Source organism: Anser cygnoides, chromosome 14 (genome assembly GCF_040182565.1).
Source record: "Anser cygnoides isolate HZ-2024a breed goose chromosome 14, Taihu_goose_T2T_genome, whole genome shotgun sequence".
Lineage (NCBI taxonomy): Eukaryota > Metazoa > Chordata > Aves > Anseriformes > Anatidae > Anser > Anser cygnoides.
Window position 1 is genome coordinate 3,032,070 of NC_089886.1, and position 19,810 is coordinate 3,051,879.

Here is a 19,810-nt window from a genome sequence, read left to right on the forward strand (position 1 = left end):
TGCCAAAGAACTCTAGCCCCTTGCTCAAGAGAGCAACTTGCCTTTATTCTCATCCAAAAGGAGTACAGCCAAATGAATTAGAGCACCAAAATAACTTCTTAAAAAACCACAGTAAGCTGACTCATCAACTGCTTGTTCTGCAGGGCTTTTTTAGTGTATTCACATGTCCTGAAAGATTTCTACACAGTCTCTTATAATTTTTTTTAACACTTAACCTGTTTCCAAACTACCTTGTCCTGGAACTTGCAGAGAACGAATGCTCTGCATAACGATTACCGTAGCGTTCAGGAAGGCGCCCCACACTTTCTGCAACATTTCAAAAACCATCACTTGCAAATACTTTGCTCCAAAATCTAAGCTCATTTAAGCCACATGTATGGTTGGGGGGAAAAAAGACACCACGGAATTCTAGAAGGCCATTTCCCTTACGTACAACTTTCCTTTAACCTGTGCAGGCGCAACAGTTAAATCCACACCGCTGTGCAGTCGTGCTGAACACAAGCACGTTCCTGAGCAGCTGCATCACTGTGGGCCTGGGCAAGACACCTGCAATACTGTAGGGAATGGCAATTCAAAAAAGAGTAAAACACCCTAAATTTCCGTGAGTGCTCAGCATATAGATAAAATAAGCAACTAAGAAGTAAATATCGAGTGAAGTTGTGCCTTCAATTCATTGAATTTAGAGCAGCACTTAATTTGAAATTCAGGATTGTCATTTGATCACACTGGCCTCTCCTTACAGACCATTTTTCCGGAATGAACAAGTGGATTTATCCTTCAGCACTGCCCCTTGCACCACGGGGCTTCCTACAGCAGGAACTGCGTTCCCACTAGTAAGGAAATGAAGATGAAGGGGCAAGAAGGGAGGAACACAGGGATGTGTTTATTGAACTATGATGAAGATGCCAAAAATAAACCTAGCACCTGCACACTTTTTTTTTGTATTGTGTATGAGAAAATCCTCGGCCTTTAAGATTCAGGGCAAGTTTCTGAATCGACAGAGCAAACACTTTGTCCCATCCCCTATCACTTAATTACTTTATCAAAATGACTTTCAGTGACTATGAAAAAAAATAATCCAGACTGACCTTTGCTACTAACCACCGAAGTACAGTCAGGTGTAACGTCAAAGTTTTCATCAGCACTACGTATGCTCACTGCCTCTTTTCCAAGGGAAAATCGTCATTCATTCAGACACAGAATAACAAGGTAACTAGCTCGGTCCATCTGCACTTGCCTGCGGGTCAAGTAACCTTCCAGGGTATCGTCTGGAGATCTAAAACAAACAACGCAGCCAAAGCATGTGGAGCAGCGATACTGAGCTTGTACAGAAGTGTCAGCAGCTGGAAACGATCTGACTTCAGCCTGAGCCAACAAGCACATGCGTTGATACACCTCGGAAGGGGCACCTACACGCAGCTGCCCTCGGGGACAGCCAGCAGAGAGGGGGACAGGGCAGGACGGGGAACCAGAGCACGGGACCTAATGGGCAGAGGAAGAAAGGCAGAGAGAGAATGGAGGGAAAAAAACTGGCAGATATACAGGCTTCAAATCCTTCCGTCTTCTTTCGAAAAAGGAAATTACTGGATGTTTTCCTGCGTGGGGGTGGATGTACTAACATTTTGTTTGGTTTTGACTTAGACACCTTAGTGCAGAAGCACAGGCCCCTACACCTAAAAGTAAACACCCTAAATGAAGGGTGTTTACTTCAGTCTGATACACAAATTCAGATAATGTCATCCTGCATTTTGGCCACGTAAGTGTGATTTAAGTAAAGGGCAATATGGAAAGCTCAAAACCCTTCCCAGCGTGTCAAACAACAAAAGGTTTGTACTTATTCTATCCAAATTCTAAAAAACAGAAGGAAAAAGCGAAAGGTTTAAGAGTTGTTTGAAGAAAAGCATCCAATTTCATTCATGACTGCTTCTAACATTAAGTGCGGGTATTAGCCCTCCTTACAATTAACTCTCCTGCTTAAAACAAAAAAGCATATTACTGGATGATGAAAACACAGGATTTCCAGCTACTCTTATTTCACCTTCCCATGGACTTTTAGCAGTCTTTGCAACACAAAAGAAAACATTAACACTGATCTCTGGAACAAGTACAAATCCTAACTACGCTCATTCAGCCTGGACCATTGCAGTTTGAAGTGAAGGAAGCTTTGCTCACATGCATTTTTAATCAACCAGCTACCAACAAAATAACCAGACTAATTATTTCTAATCGAAGTTTTCTCCTCTTGGATCTTCCAAACACACTTCTAGCTGGTGAGTACTGCTGGTTGCCAATCTCCATGAGAGTAACAATTCCTTGTTCACAAGGTGATGTTCTTAAAAAAAGCCTACAAATGGCCAGTCACAGCACAATTACAGAGAAAAGTGCATAAAGTGGAGTGACTGTCACCACTGACTTCACTAACAGCTGCTTGTATTTGTATATGGAAACTGAAAAACTGAACTGCTCCCCACCAAAGCAGATGAGTCACACCAATTAAAGTACCAGGGAAAACAGGCAATAGGGCAAAGTCATTCCTTTTGAAGGAATGGTGACAACAAAGGTACAAAGTTCTTTCTATCTATAAAAACACAAATACAGAGATGGGAAAACAAAAAGAAAAGAAGCCTGAACTACTCTCTACAAAGGATTTTTTTTTTGGTAGTGATCAAAGCAAAAGTTCCTGACATACAGAAAAAGGATGCCTTACATGTGCCTTATTTTTAGTGTGCACGGCTTCCTGTAAGACATCAAGCTTCAGAAGACTGAGTTCTCCTGAAATAATTTGGAGCCCAAACTGAAGGGCAAACCAGAATTTTTGCTAAAGGAAAAGGAACCACTCAAGCCTTTCAGAAAAGGCACGAAGTAATGCTTCATGAAATTTAACTGTCTTCTTTGCAAGTTTGAGAATTAAGCAGCCCTTCATCAGAAAACCCCAGAAAAGCAAGGGAGTCCCCAAAAAGTGTCTGGAACTAGGCCTACACACTCACAATATTTCTCTATTTTCTCACAATATTTCTCTATTTTCTCTTACAAGCAAGCAGTGTAAAAAGATTCCTCCATTTTGTTGCAGTCTACACTGCACCCAAACAACATTGAGCCCTCCATGAAAACAACAGCCATGTCAGTCTTCTCAAGATATGTCCAATAAAAAGTTTCAAGCATGAGCCTTAAGGTGGCAAAAAATTTGAATGTTTTGAACAAAATCAAATCAGAATTCAAATTAGGAGAAAGGAGAAGACTAACAGAAGTTAACACAAGTCACATACTGTTCATTTTCAGAATGGAAGCTTGGGCAATACACATAGTGCTGAATTTCAAGTTATTCCTTTAATATTTAGAAAACTGGTTTTATTCTTAGCTTTTCAGATTTTTTAAGTATTAGCACCTACATTGGAAATAACTCAAACTCAGTTTTACACTTGAAAAAGGCATGCTCAATCAATTAATTTATCCTATTTTCTTCTGTCTTTGAATATTTCTGTAGAGCACCAAGAGGGAAGAGAGCAACATTTCAGTAACAAGCGAGCTCTGTTGTCAGCTACGCGACGCTGTAGGGCCAGCCATCTCCCTGGTATAGAACCCAGAACTTCCCAGCACACTTCAATCAACTCATTGTGGGGTACTTCAGGCGGAAACTTGTATGCAGGTTTATAAAACCTATCCAGCTACGTGTTAGTTTGTTAAACCAGAGCTGACCTGAGATGCAATTAGAATTTGACATTTTTCCATACTTAGTTCACAAGTTTATTATGAAAAACACTGCAGCTCTGTCCTGCAGTAACATTGTTTTACAGAAAAAAAACAGTTCTGTTCGAAGGAATTCACTATGCTTGGACAATTACAAGGGACAATATGGTAGGGCAAAGAGTGGGAAAGGGAACTGAGTGCAGACAAAAAAAATCAATACAATTAAATTAAACAGTATTCCCTGAAAATAAAACAAACAAACAGTTTCAGAACAAATATGAGGACTTGGTACTTATTTTAAAAATGTTCTTTAAGCTTCAATGATTGTTTGCTGCTACCCTTATCTACAGTCATGCTGAATAAAGCTATAGCTAAATGGAAAGTTAAATGTATTCACGAGGTGTTAATGTCTACATCTTATTATTTGCAGTCTCTCAGAGAAAGCAAAAGTAACTACAAATAGCGCTATGCCAGAAACTGGTTTCTTGACCAACAATGTTGCTTCAGCATGCAATGAACTGGTTCATTCTAAAGTGGTCACAGTTGTTGACGACAAGAGGCTTTGTATTTGAATATGGCACGTCTTTTGGTCCATGTGAAAACAAGTTTGAATGTTAAATATTTTCTGACACTTTGGAGTTACTGTTGCTCTTCCCGTTTTCTTTAGGTCAACATATGGTTCATGGCAATACTGTACAGGTCTAAAATCTCTTTACAGGAAGTAGTCTGGGGTGCGACGAGTAACATGCGGTTCACCTCTACGCGGTGCTGGGTCAAACTGCAAACTGAAAAGCATACAGAGTATTAATGAAACTGGAAGCATTCCTTCTACATTCAAATATCTCTTCTGAATTATAGTAGCAGTGGCCTTAAAGAACAGTTTTCTGAAGTTTTCCAGCCAATTTAAGACTTCCAGAACAATTGTTCAGCTTCTTCCACTCCTATTATTATGTAGTTATAAAACCTCTATTTTAAACTTGTCTTGTGATTACTACAATGGACCGGAGAGAAATTAACCTTGGTTTTAACATTCAAACATTAGTTTATGTTTAGAAAGTAAAAGTCTCCAGCAATTGTCAGAGGGGGGTAATTTACACAATGCTTTATACAATTCTTCATTTATTAGGAAATCTACTGTTGAGATAGTTAACTAAGAACTTCATCAAGTCAACATCTAAACATTTCCAAGATTCTTGCCTCCTGCCCTAGACTGACAGGTGTGCATTACCTCAGGTACGACAGGGACTTTCAAATTACACAGCTCTGTAGTATTTCGTTAAACTTCAGTTATATACAATGAAAGCAGTCTCACTCTAATCCGGCAGACCACGTCAGCAACAACACTTCCGGAATCACAGGCAACATCAATCTAATTTTTAAACATACTTACAAGGAGTATTTTAGAGTATCATCAAGTTCCATAATCGCAGCCTGATTGCCACAACGGTAACAATAATTTGGAGCACTGAAAATTGTTACTACATTCCGATCATGGCACCAGTTGTATCCCTGGAGAGGAAAATAAATGTATTTATGAAAACCACGTTCTTTTGTTGCACCCCATATAACCATCTAACTACTAAACTGAAAGTTAGTGTGCAAAACCCTAGGTGGAACTTGTAGTGTCATTTTTAAACATGATTAAGGCTCAATCTTTATTTCTCAACAGAAAAAAGGATTTTTGGACTTATGTGCTATTTCTTTCTCGTAAGCATTAGCTAAGTGCATTAAAATAGCAAGAATTATCCACTGCACTAGTGTTAAAAAATTTAAACAGCAATTTTGAACTACACAATCTATTCTGAATCTTAGTATTTTTAAACTTAAGCCTGGGTTCTGGTTTTGATGATCACAAGTTAACTTCCAGGGATAACTACAAACTAAGAACAAAAACACATGTTCATGGTGAGAAGGACAAATACATCATTTTTTCAAAGCACACATTTGCATGCATTTTCTCATTGAGGGACTCAGCATTTATGTTCAAGAATGTTTTTATCTACACAGAAGTGCTACAATTAAAGTCCATTTTTGCAATGTTGCTGTAAATTTTTAGAAAGAAGCCCAAGAAAGCTTTGTTCCACTGTCTAATTTAGAAACTTATTTAGTAGCACACCAACACTGTCAAAATAGTTTCTGGAAGACTCTCAGCTGGATCAGCAGTTTTTGTCGCAGCAGCACACGCACACCCCAGATGTGCCGAGCGTGGTATCAGTACACCAACTCCACAACCAACAGTTTAATCACACAGGCTCTATTGCTTACCTCCATTACCAACTGATGAGCTCTGGAAACCAACGTAAGGCCGTTAGCATGGTTAAAGGTTTCTGAAATATCCTGTCCAAATGTATAACCTGCGCCTCGAGGAGAAATTCCCCAGCCACCACGATCATCTGGATCTGACCATAGCAAGTCACACATTGGACCCTGTAAGATATTTGGAAGGTATTTCACAAACCAAGGAAAAAAAACCCTACACACACACACCTGCACAACTTTCTGCAGCATTGCTTTAGAACTTGGAAAAGAAAATATAACAAACCTCACGTATCAACTGCAAAAGTTAGTGCAGTTTAAACTTGAAATGCTATCAATAAGTTAATCTGAATGAAGAATCTTCATAGAAATAGTTCCTACCTCTGAGATCATTTAGTGGTACCTGCTGATATGCTATGTAAACTGTTTCTTACCTTAGGTAAGAACATGCTGCTCAATTTCCCTTCAGAAAGCAGGTACAAGACAATAGGTGCTTTCAAACTGCTACATTGCTTTGAACCTTATTTTCTGTCTGTGCATATATTCAAACATTCAACACATGGTGAATCATGAACCCCACCATGAGTTTAGGGAATTAATTTTCAGTACCTCATGGGGAACTTCCTGCAAGCGATCAAGTGCTCTGATGTGATCCAGTGTATCTATCGATGGAGAGAGGCCACCGTGTAGACAGAAAATCTGAAAGAGTTAGATGTGAGATTTATTTCATTTGCTTATATTAATTTCAGTGCAACTATAATTGCCTAGTATAAAATACCAGGAAAAATCTGCAAGAGATTACTTGAAAGCCGAGAGCTGACAGAATACAGTGTTAAGAGCTCCTTTCACAGCCAGTAACATTTAACTTCATCAAATTTAAACATACCTGGCCATCCACCAAGGCAGTTAGAGGAAGGTAATCAAAAAGGTCTGTAAAGTACTTCCAAACATTTGCATTTCCATATTTTCTTAAACATTCATCATAGAAACCATATACTTGTGTGATTTGCCTGCTTTCATGGTTCCCTCGGAGAATTGTGATACGTTCACGGTAACGGACCTATAAACGTAATAGACATATTTTAGAGGCACATCTTCCAAAAAAACAGAATTTGCCTTCCCCCATCCCATGATATGCCAATAAAACAATAAGAAAAAAAACCTTAAAGATTAAATTACAATCTTAGTGTGAAAAAGGACTAATTAAGCCAGATCTTCAGCTGACAGATACTTTGAGATTAATTACAAGCTTTATCCACTGTTACTAGTGGACTTCACTTCACTGCACTTGTGCATTAAGCTGGTATCTCTAAGCACATACTTAAATATTGCTACTTAGACAATTCGCAAAAAGGCAGCACTCACTTTAGAAACAGCTATACAGCCTTGCACCTGAACATTATGTTTTTCAGAAATATCCTTGAAAACTAGTATAGGCAACATTTCAGTTTTCACACCTAAAAACCTATGTTGCATAATCACAACAGATATTGGGTGCAGTCAGGATAGGGATCACACATGCTCCACACAGACCTGTACAGCTGAGAAAAAAAGTTACCTTAAGAGCTACGAGCAATGTGACTGTTTCCACTGAATAATAGCCTCTGTCAACATAGTCCCCCATAAACAAATAATTTGTGTCTGGTGATTTGCCTCCAATTCTGAAGAGTTCCATGAGGTCGTGAAATTGTCCGTGGACATCTCCACAGACTGTGACCGGACATCGCACTTCTTGGACATTAGATTCTTTTGTCAAAATTTCTTTAGCCTATGAAACAAACAAAAAAAAGAAGAGAAACTGTGAGATGAATTGTCCATGAACAGTCTTTTTATTCAAAGCACGCTCTACTTGCAACACTACTACCCACCCTCTTTATGAGCTCACCTTTTCCTAGTCTGAAGTGTTTGGGATAAGAGCTTATCTTTACTTAGAAGAATATTTGGCTTTACGAAACAATTTTGTTTTCTCCCCTCTCCCAGCATCAATTAGGTATTTCAGTTAGTTTCCAGCTTAAAAAAACTCACACTTTCTGTACAAGTGGTTCCATGAAGCACAACTGACTTTAGACCAATAATCTCCATTGCTGGAATTGACGTGTGCAATATTTGGAAAAGATAAGTCTACAATCATGCCAATGTCTAATTTCCAGCCCTTCAAAAGCCTGAACTCAGACATAGCTGAATCTGAGACTCCCCCAGGGAGGTGGACACGGCCAGCCGAAGCTCCAGGAGGGTTTCTGCTTCAGAGATGACCGTCTGCCACCCACGTACGCCTAGCTTTGAACAGCAGATCACCTGCACCCAGAACAACTTGTAAGTGTGCACGAGTGTGCCCTTTATAAACCAAAGAGAAACAGTTTTTGTTCTCTTCATTTTTTCCACAAAATTGTGTGCACAGAAGTTGCTGACAAAGGCAATTCACGTGAAGAAGCACAAGCCAGAGACAGCATCAAAAAGGTGATTTGGAAATAACACAAGAACACTTCAGTTGTATCACCCATCGCGCTGCCAGTTGTTAGAGCTTTTCCTCAGAACACATGCCACACTAATTTTCTAAATCAAGATGGTATTAGAAATAAAAATAGTAACAGGTTTACTTGTCACCAATTACCAAGCCCTCTATGCCTTCCAAGCACCAATGTTGCTATTCAAAAAGGATCCGTTTTGTTTTTTACAAGGGGGAAATGCCTGCTAAGCAAAGAAGTATTTTAAGACATTGTAGAAAAAATATCCTCGTTTGAAGAACACGAGATTTTGAAGGGTAGGAGAGAAACATCTGAAGTTTAAATCTAAACTGGAGATTAAATATTGGGTGCTGACATGAACCAGACCCGTAAGGAACACGCTGCTGCGTCCAACTTTCCACTCTAGTCATGAAGCCACCAGCTGGACAGTGACTGACACCCCCAAAAATGGGCTCAGCGCTGCCGGGTATTACCCAGGCTAACCACCAGGGTAACCATTTCAGACACAAAAAGCGCCCACAACACGTGATGGACACGCAGGAAGATTTCATTCAACGCTGGGAAGAAATGCAAAATGCAATCACGGTTAAAGCGCCCTGCACAACAATGAGCTTTAGCTATTAAAGCATGAGTAACCGAGTTAAATCACTCTGCAGACATATTTACACCAAAAGTCAATCTCATATGACAGTTTCCACTCATGCTGTGCCTAGTACTAAAGATAGGTCACTGCTGGCTTGTGGCAGATGCTAAAAGTGTAGATTTATTTTAAGATAGTCTGACTTAAGTTCATTTTAATGCAGTGACACTCACCGGATGTTTTGAAGGTGTTTTAACAGCCTGAGCCTCCCTAATACACTATTAGGCTCAGAAGCATTAGCTATCGTAATTCTCCTTTTGACAGAGAAAGTTACAAACACCTATAGCACTTCTACGTAAAAAAAGAACTATAATTAGAATGCTTTCTACTGCTGTTTTTCTTAACAGACAGGGAGCACGGCACAAAGAACGCAACATTCATTTTTCATCAAAGGGATGAGATTTTTATGCTGACTGAAATTCAAATTGCATCGTTCTCAGCACTGGAGCTGTTGCTTCCTCAGTTTTTGCAATATTAAATCACTCATATGCACACAAGCAAGCACAGGTGAGTCGGACAGCTGCTCTGATGGAAAAAGTTTGTTCCAGGTCAACCTGCAAAACAGCCATCGCCATGTAAATCGTACAGTGAAGGAATGCTGCTGTGGTAATTTAAATATTCTCATGTTCCTGAAACAGGCTTAATGAAACGCTGCCTTACGAACTGCTTAGCCCACTTCCAGTCTTATGTCCCACAGCATTAGCAGTGGCAAACACCGAACTGCTTCAGCAGTGTACCTGTCTCTATAGCAGTGTTGAAAGTAACACCCTGAAAACGGGCACCAGCAAGTGGTCAGTTCCTACAAAAGGGTAAAACCCAAACTGTCCGAGCACACCGTAACGTTACAAGAGCACACGTCGGTCAGACACCAACGCAATCGGGTTTCACAACTCGGTTTGCACAAAGTTAAGCTATTACTAATACTACTTAAGTATCGGTGACTCCAGCTTTGTATCGGACCATGCACCAGCCCTGCAACCTCCATCTGGCTTCACCCCCTCTACCGATCCTTTCCCCAGGACCTAGGGTGATGCTGCTCACCTCATTCCGCTCCCTGCCCAGAACGAGCCAGGCTCCCCCCCAGCAGCTCCCCCTCCAGTGAGGAAGCAGGGGAACATTTTGGGAGCATTTCGGCAGCTTCAACACCTGGCTGGGCACTCCTCCTCCGTCCAACCTCCTGGTGAGGGCGAAGCAGCGAACAGACAGACACGCCTAACTCCTTGCACTTCAGAAACCCGCTGACCTATTGCCAAGGACAGCAGCGCAATCCTTCACGGTATTTTGACACCGACGTTTTGAAACATTCAGGTTTCATCGCCTATCACTAGATAAACAATTATGCAACTCCGAAACTCGCCTTTTCTTGAACACTTATCAGTGCTTTTGTTTCCTAGGTATTTTTCATTTCTTAACAGTTTTTAATGCTAAGATAGCTCTGATTATTATTATTATTTTTGTCTTCAATCCTCATAAGTGACCCTACACCACACAAAGGTTAATTTGTGGTATTCTCCAGTCTAAAAAAAGACGAATCAGATGATGCTTTAGTTTATGTCAAAAGCATAGCACATTACAGTTGTTAAGACTCGTGACTTCAAAATCAGCTTAACTATTTTTTCAGCACTACATACTCTCAGATTTCAAAATTAAAAGCATTCAAATGAATACAGGCTGAAAAGAGCCCATTATTTCAAGGCGATGGATACTACTTTTACAGCTAAGCACCAATAAAGTCTAATGCAGAAAATATACGCAACTATGACACTGACAATTGCACAAAGAAAAAAAAATCCCAGAAGGAAAATCCATCATAACCAGACGCTGACACGAAAAGCCCCGTGCTATACTTAGAACCATCTCAAAGTTCAAACAATAAGCACAGAGCCAATACACTTCACCTTAGTCATAGTGACTGAAGTTCGTTTATACTTGGTATTTGAACTACCTGCTTACTCAAAATTTTCTGGGAAAAAAGGCAACTTGTACAATTCAAAACCACCCAGAAGACAACAAGACTGTAACCAATATTGGTTTGAAGGCACAAGAAAAAAATAAATTTGCACTAACGAAGGAAGCATTACAGGATGAAAACAAAGCTTCCTATTTGAGGATTAAAATATTCCTGGACTGCTGCACATCTTCTAAATGCAAGGATGAACAGTGAAGCACTGTTTTGTTGACTTTGTTTACGAAGCACGTCTCATATGTAAAAAAAACACCAAACTGTTCTTAAAATAAAAAAGACTAGCTTCATTGCTTTAGGAGTGCACGATTCAAGTAACCTCTGCATTTTATTTCCAGATCTGCAGAATTCTATCTAATGAAAAGCAGGAGTTACCTGCAGAGGTATCTCCTACTTCCCTGGGCTGAGAATAAGATTTTTATCCCAAACAGCACAGATTAAGGCTCAGAGCCAAGTGCCTCTAGGGCTATCATCCAGCCACTCTCAGCTCACTCTATGCTGAGGACAAGTTCACCTGATGAGCAGAACCCATCAACCACCTTACCTCACAGAATTCGTTCTCCTAAATTCACCTGTACCCAAATCCCACTGTGTTTCCAGAACACACGATGTGTTTCTTCTTTACTCCTACCCTTTTCTTAGATCATCAACTTCTAGCAGAAGCTCTGAGAGCCCAAACCAACAATCTACGCTGAGGAACTGTGGGGCACATAAAAAAAAGCAGGAAACATCGCTGTGGCTTCACAGAACTGTAAAACAATGCTTGAAACTGCTGCGTAAGGCTGAATCAGTGCTATAAAGCATTTATCAAAAGATTATCACTGACTTCGTAAAGGAAATATAGCCATTATTTTAATTATACGACACAGCTCCAGTCTGTAATACCTCGTTCTTGGAAGCCCAGAGCTCACACCTGCAAACCACCGTGCTGTCTAGTAAAGCCCGTGTGGGGAGGCATCTGCTGTAACCAAGACAAAATTATATCGGTAGTTACCATAAAGATATTTTGATGAGATCGAAGGCTTCAACCACACCCATAATTTCCTGCCGTCAAGATGCACAGGAAATGACTAAAGGGCCAACGATCGGCTAATTGGGATGAAGGCTGGTTTGAGCTGGCCAGCATCATTGCTTGGACCTGGAATCTCTTTCAGGCAAAGTCACCCATTACAGTCAGCAAGTCTTCTGTAAAGACATTTGTGTTTCCTTCCCCAACCCCACCCCCTACCTGCAGGGCAAAGAGGATGCTCAGCCCAAAGGGGGCTCGCTGTTAGAGCAAAAGGTGTTTGCTTTCGCTGCCTGGCTTTTTTAACACAAGTAGAGAAATCAGGTCTCTAATGTCACTCTTGTGAGGAAGGTAAGGCAGCAGTCAGATGGCATGACACAAATGGGACCTGCTTTATTTTGAACTGCAGAATCCGCTAAGGAGTTCAATGTGAATGTGTAAGTAGGAATCAAAGTAAAACACAAAGCTCCCCATTGACATTTAACTATTTAGTAGTCCTCCAAAGCAAGTGAAACCAGGATTCCCATCCAACACAGACGTAGCAACAGCAGCAAAATACTCTTTTCCCAGGACTGCAGCAGGTGACATCCCCACCTACTTTCTCTTTGGTTTCGGCAGTAGCACCGATGCCACCATTTCCAACATCCACTGCAAGCAATACCGAAGGCTTGGAGCTCGGTGAAGGCAACACAGCGTGCCTGACCAAAGGGTCACGGCGCAGCTCGTGGCAACATGTGTCACGACGTGGCCACTATTTGTAGCCCTTCATTTGCTCGGGACTCAGCAAACAGAGCTAACAACTGAACTCGGAAGGTCTATTCAAACCCAAAGTGTACAAAATGAAAGTACAGTGGCCTACATTTCAATAGATATATCAATGGCTATTTGTCAGTGAACCACGAACAAGCAGTTAACTGACCCCAAAAACATGAAATGTGCTCAGATTCACGTTTCACAGAACACAGCAAAGCATCCTTCACCACGCCACAGCTTTACAGCTACCCTACTCTTTCAGCAATTTCTGTTTGGTTAGAAGAGAGACCGATTACACACAAGATGTTGGCCAACGAAAAGAATAACCCTAATGGCAGAAATGCATGTAAGAGTGAAGACGACGACCTGCCTTCTCCTGTAAATTCCAGAAGGTCTATTAAAAGAAGCACACAGGCAGTAAACTTCTGCTAAATAATTCTATTTCTTTGTATTGCAGAGCAATGACTGACACTGTTTACTGCCTTGATATTCCCCTCAACCTCAATATGGAAAAGTCATTAGTAGTCTTACATAGGTAAGGATATCTGAAAAGAATGCTCTTTCCTTTGGAAACAGATTTGGGAGAAGAAAAGGGCAAGTGCTATTTAGTTATCAATAGTGGACAAGCCCAGATAGAAAACGAGGACAGGAAAGGTGCTCCTCCAAAAGAATTCAATGTCATCATTTTGCATCATTTAAGAGATCTTTGTGTCCTTCACTTTGAATTTAAAAGTCTAGAAAAAAATCTTTAAAAATGTCCTGGAGGCCAAATAAACCAAGAAAACCAGACGCCTTCCTGTCTACACTGGAGTTCCAAGTAACAGAGCAGCAGCACTAACGCACAAAACTGATCTCTTGCGGAGAGATGGTCTTCGGTCCTGTCCACGCAAGCAAGCTGAATTCATTTCATATCATTCAAGCTGTTTTAAGAAGAAATAGACTGAAGCTATTCCCAAACTAGCTATGCCTGATACATGAAGCTAAACCAGCAGATGGTAAACTCGAAAGGTTTTTATTTATTTTTATTTTTTTTAAACTCTTGCTCAAATCACCACGCCAAGCTGTGGTTGCAGTTACATACAAAGTACATTCAGAATACTGGCTGGAAGGCTCGGGTAGGCATAACGGAGGATTCCTACTTCAAAACCCATGAGCAAGGATAAGGATGCGCCACCTATATTGGAAGGTATTTTCCATACACTCTGCTGAAATGGAGGACCTGACTAGCAAGCAGTTGAGCTCCAGTATTTACTCTTTAGCCAGGAATAAACTACCTGTTTTTTTCCAGCTTAACACACTGCCTAAAGAAAGAAGTCTGGAGCAACAACTGTGTTATTGAACGTAGGTGTAGTGTTTAAGGGTCCCTAGGTGAGAAGGGAAATTTAATCATTGCTCCTCCGAGCCTCTTAGCACAGCTGTTTGTACAAGGCCTCCCTAACTCACGCCAGACAAAGCCAGACAGGTTAGGTTATTACGCTGTTTAAGGCAGCCCGGATGACTAACTGAGGATGGCTAGGGAGCAATCTCAGAGCAGCACTGTCATCAGCTCTGAGGAGGCAACAGCTTCACCACAGGTAGATCTGGAAGGGGACATCCATCTACAGCCTCAGCCACGTCGTTAGCCTTTCACTGGTACAGCCTCAAGTAGGAACTTGCTCTGACTTACAAACGCTCGCTTCTGTTTTCCTAAGCTATGCCCCAAATGACTTTTAGAACAAGAAAATACCTTTTGCTCTTATTTGATTACAGCGGATATTGTGAGTTAAAACAAATCGAAAAAAATTACTAATGCCAGCACAACTCAGTTTTACAGAATTTCATAAAATAGAATAAAGAAAGCTGTTGAAGGCAGAGGAATTGGCATACACAAGACTAAATTCTCACACACACCCTGAGTGTTACAACCACAACTAGGTGAGAAGGCCGGCAAGGTTGACACCTCAAATGCCTTTTGTGTGAAGGGACATTTTCCATTTCATGTTACAAACCATCACAGGAACAAGCACTGGGAGTGCAAGGACTTTTTTTTTGTGGAAGTGTTTCACAAAAACCTAAAACACAGTTATTAAAATGTCACAAAGAGCTTTTCACTTGCAACTGTTCAAAGGTGGATCGTTATTAATGGCTCTATCCCCAGGTATATTCAATGAGGTAGTAAGAAAGGAGTCCTAAACCATGTCCTGGTCTCCCACGGCCCCCAGAAACAACTGGAGGGCCCTCATGCCACGAGCAGTTTCTTTTTTTGGTGAATCCATAAGCCAATGCGGTACCAAGGAGGAACTGAAATGTCCTGCCTTCCAGACCCCCACTCTTCTGCCAGGGATAGGGCTGCAGGGACACAGAACTCATCCTGCACAAAGCCCACCAACATCAAACCTGTCACCAGCTGAGAACTCTGTTAGGGCAGATTTTTTGGGTTCATCTATAGCAACTTCAGACAGGGACATCCATTTTTACAATAATCACGGGCAGACTGACAGCCAGCTGTGTGATGGTTACACAAAGTTTTGGGAACACAAGAGCTAGCCAACGCAGAAGGCCCGGCAAGTGCAGCGGGGGCAGTTTAGCCTATGCACTTCTGGCTAACACCAGGCAGCTAACACAGGTAACTCAACAACACAGAGGGACAGGGACACTGAAGAAGGGGGGTAGAGGTCTCAGAGCAGTAACACCTTCAAACACAGAAGTACGCTTTAAGGTTTGCCAGACCTATGCAATAGAAGAACTGAACTTTGACTGCAGGTTTTTCTTCTGACCTGAAAGCTCCATCGGTAACATACTGACCTCCTGCAACTAGAGCACCTAAAGGAAGGAGCCCCAGCAGATCATACAACTGCAGCGAGTACACGTTTGGTCTGTTCTCATCTGCAGCAAGTCTCGGCAAATCTAACTTGGAAGATCTGCTGCTAAACAAAGGTGGGAGTTCTGCAACAGGAAAAAAAGTTAGAAATATACACCATTGGCAAGGCACATACCAGAGACCAGTATGGCCCAGAAACATTTATACCATGAAATTAGCAATGGTGACAAATCAAATAGCAAATGTGAACAAGAATATTGTTACAGATCAAAAGCTGCAGGAGACAAGGCTTGAATCAAGGTTTCTGAAACAGTGTTCACCAGTATCAGCCCTTCATTCCCGTTAAAATTTTTAGATAGCAACACCGCCTATGCAGACGTATTTTACTAGTAACTGAAATGCAGAGAAAGAGAGCCCAAAGATTCTCCACAGCATACGATCAGCTCGTCTTTTTCTAAAAACTGTATGGAAGGTTAAAACCCACTCAGACTACTATTTCCAGCAGAGAGACACTGATACTTCTCCCTCCACCTGCACTAGGTACACTCTGAAATAACCACTGGAGACTCCAACTACAAGTTCAACCTTCGTGCAATTTCAGCCTGCCACCCCACCTTCCTGAGCACTGTTCCACACCCCCACTGGGACCATTTCCCTCTTCCCTCACCAAGCATGGTTTTCCACACAGCACTCCAAAACAGCATTCTTTCATTCTAAATGGCCTGCGGAAAAAAGCCTCACCTGGCAATAAAGGACTTCCTTTCTCCTCTGTACAAAGACAGCACTCAAGAAACAACTCAGTGTTAACTGGGCAAGCGTGGCTGATACCTGTCACACGGACTGCAGGACAAATAAATACTGGTAACAATTCTTCAAACGTCACTTACCAAATACTTAACACACATACAGTCTGTCACTGATGTAACAAAATATATAGCATTTATTAAGGCTATGTAACTTAGCTGCCACTCAGAGGGTCACATTTTTTCAACTCCTCTATGAAAGCAGCTATTACGGAAGGGTACAAGTTATTCCTAGAAGACATCTCTACCCAGTTAGCACCACCACCATCACCAAGGTAACCAGGCATGACACAGGATGCACCAAGAAAGTAAATGGGATGCTTGAATGGCCAGATGTAGTTACTATGCTGCATTATATTGTGTTTGCAAATAGCTGTTACGTTCTTTCGTTATCAATACTGAAACGCAACGGAGCCCTTAGGCTTAGCCCTATTAGATAGGCACCAGTCTGCACACACGAAGCCCCAGCAGATCCAGAAATACCAGTCAGGAAGATCATCTAATCAAATAGTATTATGGGGAAAAAAAACCTTGCAAGGATTTTTTTCCTTCCCTAACTAGTCCCAGCTACAGTGCCGTGCAGGATGACAGCGTGTACCTGACAGGGTCTTCACCTGCCGTGTGGAACAGTAACTGGACTTGACACTGTCCTTGACGCATTAAGCTCTTCATGGAAAATATAACCTTTGGGTGTGATTTCACACACACAACTACTTACAACAATCAAAACATGAAGCACAACTCAGCTGCTGCTGAGAGTCGGTGCTGGAAGCCTGGAAACATGGTAACTGCTGCCCCTCAGCAGGAGGGCACAGAACTCAACAAACGCCCTGCTTCTGAGAGCACGGACACCCGCCGGAGGGGACAGAGAAGACAATGGAGAGCTTGGACTGCTGGGGACTACCTCCAATTCCTTGCGTCAGCCATCGTGTAGAACCTTACCTCGTACCAGCAGGAAGTCCCAGTAAATCCACCTGTAGTTATCAGCAACAAATCATCTTGCCTGAACACAAACAGCCACGCGGCCGTACTGCAAAGCGCTGACCGCAAACTGGTCAGAGAGGGAATTTCATCTCCAGCACAGTATCACGCTACCCGAAGAAATACTACCTTTGTTCTGGAGCTGGCTCAAATGCCAACTTGAGGCACTGCTGCTAAATGATATATTTCGTGTAGATTTCTCTCCTGTTTTTGTGATCTCTCATCACAGCATAGGGTGGGCAGGCACACAGCTTTCTGTAACCTAGTTCCCACAGATCCTTATCAAAATACATCATTCCTGCAGACCTAGTCACCTTTATCATTCCCCTTCCTTCAGCCTAAACAGAGTTTGCTGCTTCTATAGAGCCAGCATGCCTTGTGATCCCTTGTCTTGGACTTATCAGAAATACTTCATGTTGGGCTATTTTTCCTCCCTAGTGTTAAGAATCTATTTTCGTGATAAGGATCACGCATTTACCCAGAAATAAAGCTTATTTCCATTCTTCATTAGGGAAAAATGAAAACTCCACCTCCCAACCTCACACAACCATGAGTAGGACTATAGTATCTTTTGAACAGAATTCCTAATGGCATGTCTACTTCTCACCTATCCAAAACACCCTGTAATTTCAGAGAGTTTTTTTTGTGTATTTGCCATGTTTTTTCAGCTTATCATACAACCTTACAAAAAAATATCCGTTCACACAGTATTCAGAATCCCGTACCAGCACCATTTTATAAATGATGGCAAACGGACTACTTACCTCCTCAAATTCATTCAAGGAAGAACCTGGACCGCTGTCGTAAGACACACGTGAAAAATGAGCAGGCAGCTATACTGCTTCTTGCTGGCAACACGATTGAAAAACACACAAGCCATATCTAATGGATGTAATTTTAAGTTGCTGGTGAAACACTAGTCAACTGAAATCTGGACTCAAGTAGAGCCCATTTGGCCAAAGGCACTCCAATTTATTTAGTAAGTTCATAGTCCTCTGGAAACAATTTGCTCCTAAAACAACACGCTGTAGTATTTGAAGGCACTATGCCAAACTTAAAATATCCTCATTTCTTCCTGTGGTAGGTACATGGACTTCTTTAGAGTCAAGTACGTCAATAACCTTCCACATTCCTTAATTTCTAGTTACCCCCCAAAATGTTAATCTAGAAGTGTAAAAATACAAATACTCCAGTAACTGAAAAAAAAATCTTCAGCTACTAAATTTTAATCACGTTCAGGACCAGAATCTTATTGGAAAACATACTTGGGTTTTGCTGCAGCTAGTATTTCCTGTAATTTCCAGAAGATGACCTACCCGGGGCTGATTTTAAGACCTTCCTGAGCACACGCGCAGCGATCAGGGCAGCGTTCTGCCATCGAACCCCACCGCCCTTCACCCGCCACCACGAAAATTAGCAGCTATGCACGCCGATCCGTTTCACAAAACCTCGGATTTTATCCCCAGAAACCAACCCCCGGAGGTCACCCACCCTTCGATTTCAGCTATAAATAACCCCGCGCTTATTTTTATCCCGAACACCAAAGCCGCGACGTTCGCGCAGCAGCTCGGCGCCCCCCGAGGCTGGCTATTTCTCCCCCCCCCCCCCCCCCCCCTTCATTTCCACGGCAGCAGCCCTTCGCTTTCTAACCGCGGCCGCGTCAGGCCGGCACACCGCGGCGGTGGGGGGGCCCGAGGGGCCGGCACACGCCGACCCTTCGCAGCCTCGGGGCCCGGGGCCGTGCCCGGGATGGCGGCGGCGGCGGCGGCGCCCGGGGGTCTCCGCGGCCGCGGCGCCATTTTAGGAGGCGCTGCAAAGGCGGGAGGCGGGGCCAGGCCCCGAACGCCGCGGAGCTGCCGCCGGGGACCGCGGCTCGGTCCCGGCTCCGGCTCCGTCACCACAGGGCCCCCCCCCCGGGAGCCACCGGGAGCCGCCCGGGGAGCTCCGTCCCCGCTGCGGGCGCCTCATCCCGCGGTGCCCTCACCACGGCAGCGCCTCCCCGAGGGCCCCGTTGCTCCCCCCGCCGCGCCTCGCCCCCCTCTCACCTTCTCGCAGAGGCTCTTCACCTGCCCCTCGGACAGCTGCTTGCACTCGTTGAGCTGCTCCACCCACTGGTCGAGCTCCTTGGTGAACACCTTCTCCTCCATCCCGCTCAGCCGCCGCCGCCTCCTGCCTCCTACCTCCTCCTCCTCCTCCTTTCTCCTGCTGCTGCTCCCCGCCTAGCTGCCGCTCACCGCCCCGGAGCCCCCCCCCTAGCGACCCAACGGCGGCCGGGCGCGGCCAGGCTGCGGTGGGGACGCGGAGCGGGAGCGGGGCCCTGCGCACGGCAGCGCTGCCGCTCGCTTCGCACCGCGGCGTGTAATGGCTGCCGCGCCTGACGTCACCACCTCGGCTTCCACTACTGGGGGGGGGGGGGGGCGTCGCGGGAGGAGACCGCGCACGCGCAGCGCCGAGCC

At 43.2% G+C, this 19,810-nt stretch overlaps 1 protein-coding gene across 1 annotated transcript; it reads right to left on the bottom strand.

Moving 5' to 3' along the window:
• Positions 1-3,730: 3,730 nt before the first annotated feature.
• On the bottom strand, positions 3,731-19,726 carry PPP2CA (protein phosphatase 2 catalytic subunit alpha). The gene is made up of 7 exons (XM_048057090.2): positions 19,400-19,726; positions 7,502-7,711; positions 6,830-7,003; positions 6,553-6,642; positions 5,953-6,114; positions 5,078-5,196; positions 3,731-4,472 (listed from the first exon to the last, which is right to left on the bottom strand). Exons 1-7 carry the CDS (start codon positions 19,499-19,501, stop codon positions 4,400-4,402), a joined length of 930 nt encoding a protein of 309 aa, XP_047913047.1. The 5' UTR covers positions 19,502-19,726; the 3' UTR covers positions 3,731-4,399.
• Between the last annotated feature and the right edge of the window lie 84 nt (positions 19,727-19,810).